Genomic DNA, 1,041 nt, shown 5'->3' with positions numbered 1-1,041 from the left:
TTTAAAAATTTTTTAAATTCTGTTACTACGTATTAAATTTAAAAATTTTTTAAATTCTGTTACTACGTATTATTTATACAGACTAAATAAACACAATTTTCAATAAGAATATTTTAATAAATCAATATTAAAAAAATTTTTTTAATTAGTAATTATTATAGCTATTAAAGATATATCTAATATAAATAAAAAATTTTTAAAATAAAATTAAAACAAAATAAAATGTAAAATTATTTTTAAAATTTTTAACAAATTTTAAGAATAACAAATAAAACCTCCAATCTAATTAATTAGCCTAACTTTTAGGGTTAAGTGCTAATACATTAAGTTTATGGTGCAGCTTCGTATCTATGGTGTCCCAGCAGATGAAAGTACAAAAGAAACAATGACAATGGAAGATGAGTGGGTACCTGTATGGAACCAAGAATTTATCTTCCCATTAACGGTTCCGGAATTGGCACTCTTATACATCAAAGTGGTCGAACATGACTTCAAAGGAAAAAATGATTTTGCAGGAGAAACATGTTTGCCTGTTTCTGAGTTAAGACAAGGCATTCGTTCGATTCGTTTGTGTAACAAAAAAGGTGAACCTTATAAGCATGTAAGGCTTCTTATGCGATTCCAATTTATATAAAAACAATAACAACAAAATAACAATGATGGTTCTATAATAGAAGTTGAAGTTGCATTGTGTGTGTGCGAGAGAGATGCTGCTTATATATGCATTATTAATTATATACTTCATGAGTTTGCCTCTTTGATTGGGTACTCATGTTCGTTTATGAATTTAATTTCTCCATAGACTTGCTTGATTCTGGTGGGAAGGTAACAAACCTTTTTGACAATTATTTTGAGGATAATACTGATAATGATGACAAATTGATAATAATTATGGTTCTAAAAATTAGACCGGATCAATTAGTTGAACTGGTCCAATCATAAATTGGCAGTTCAAATAGTTTGGTTTGCATCGTAAAATTGTTGCCTTTAAAATTGGAAGCGAATAGTTAAACTGGCCGGTCGGACCGGATTGAGAATCGG

General features: G+C 28.5%; 1 protein-coding gene across 1 annotated transcript in view; it reads left to right on the top strand.

Moving 5' to 3' along the window:
- The window catches only part of LOC107608057 (phosphoinositide phospholipase C 1-like), a 5,198-nt gene extending 4,525 nt beyond the window's left edge, over window positions 1-673 (top strand). Inside the window, exon 9 of the mRNA XM_016309946.2 lies at window positions 341-673. Coding sequence (XP_016165432.1) covers window positions 341-634 — 294 coding nt within the window. The 3' untranslated portion in view covers window positions 635-673. The remainder of the gene's footprint in view (window positions 1-340) is intronic.

The sequence above is a fragment of the Arachis ipaensis genome, chromosome B07 (genome assembly GCF_000816755.2).
Source record: "Arachis ipaensis cultivar K30076 chromosome B07, Araip1.1, whole genome shotgun sequence".
Taxonomy (NCBI): domain Eukaryota; kingdom Viridiplantae; phylum Streptophyta; class Magnoliopsida; order Fabales; family Fabaceae; genus Arachis; species Arachis ipaensis.
The sequence above is the reverse complement of the archived record's forward strand: the minus strand, read 5'-3'. Positions and strand labels throughout refer to the sequence as shown.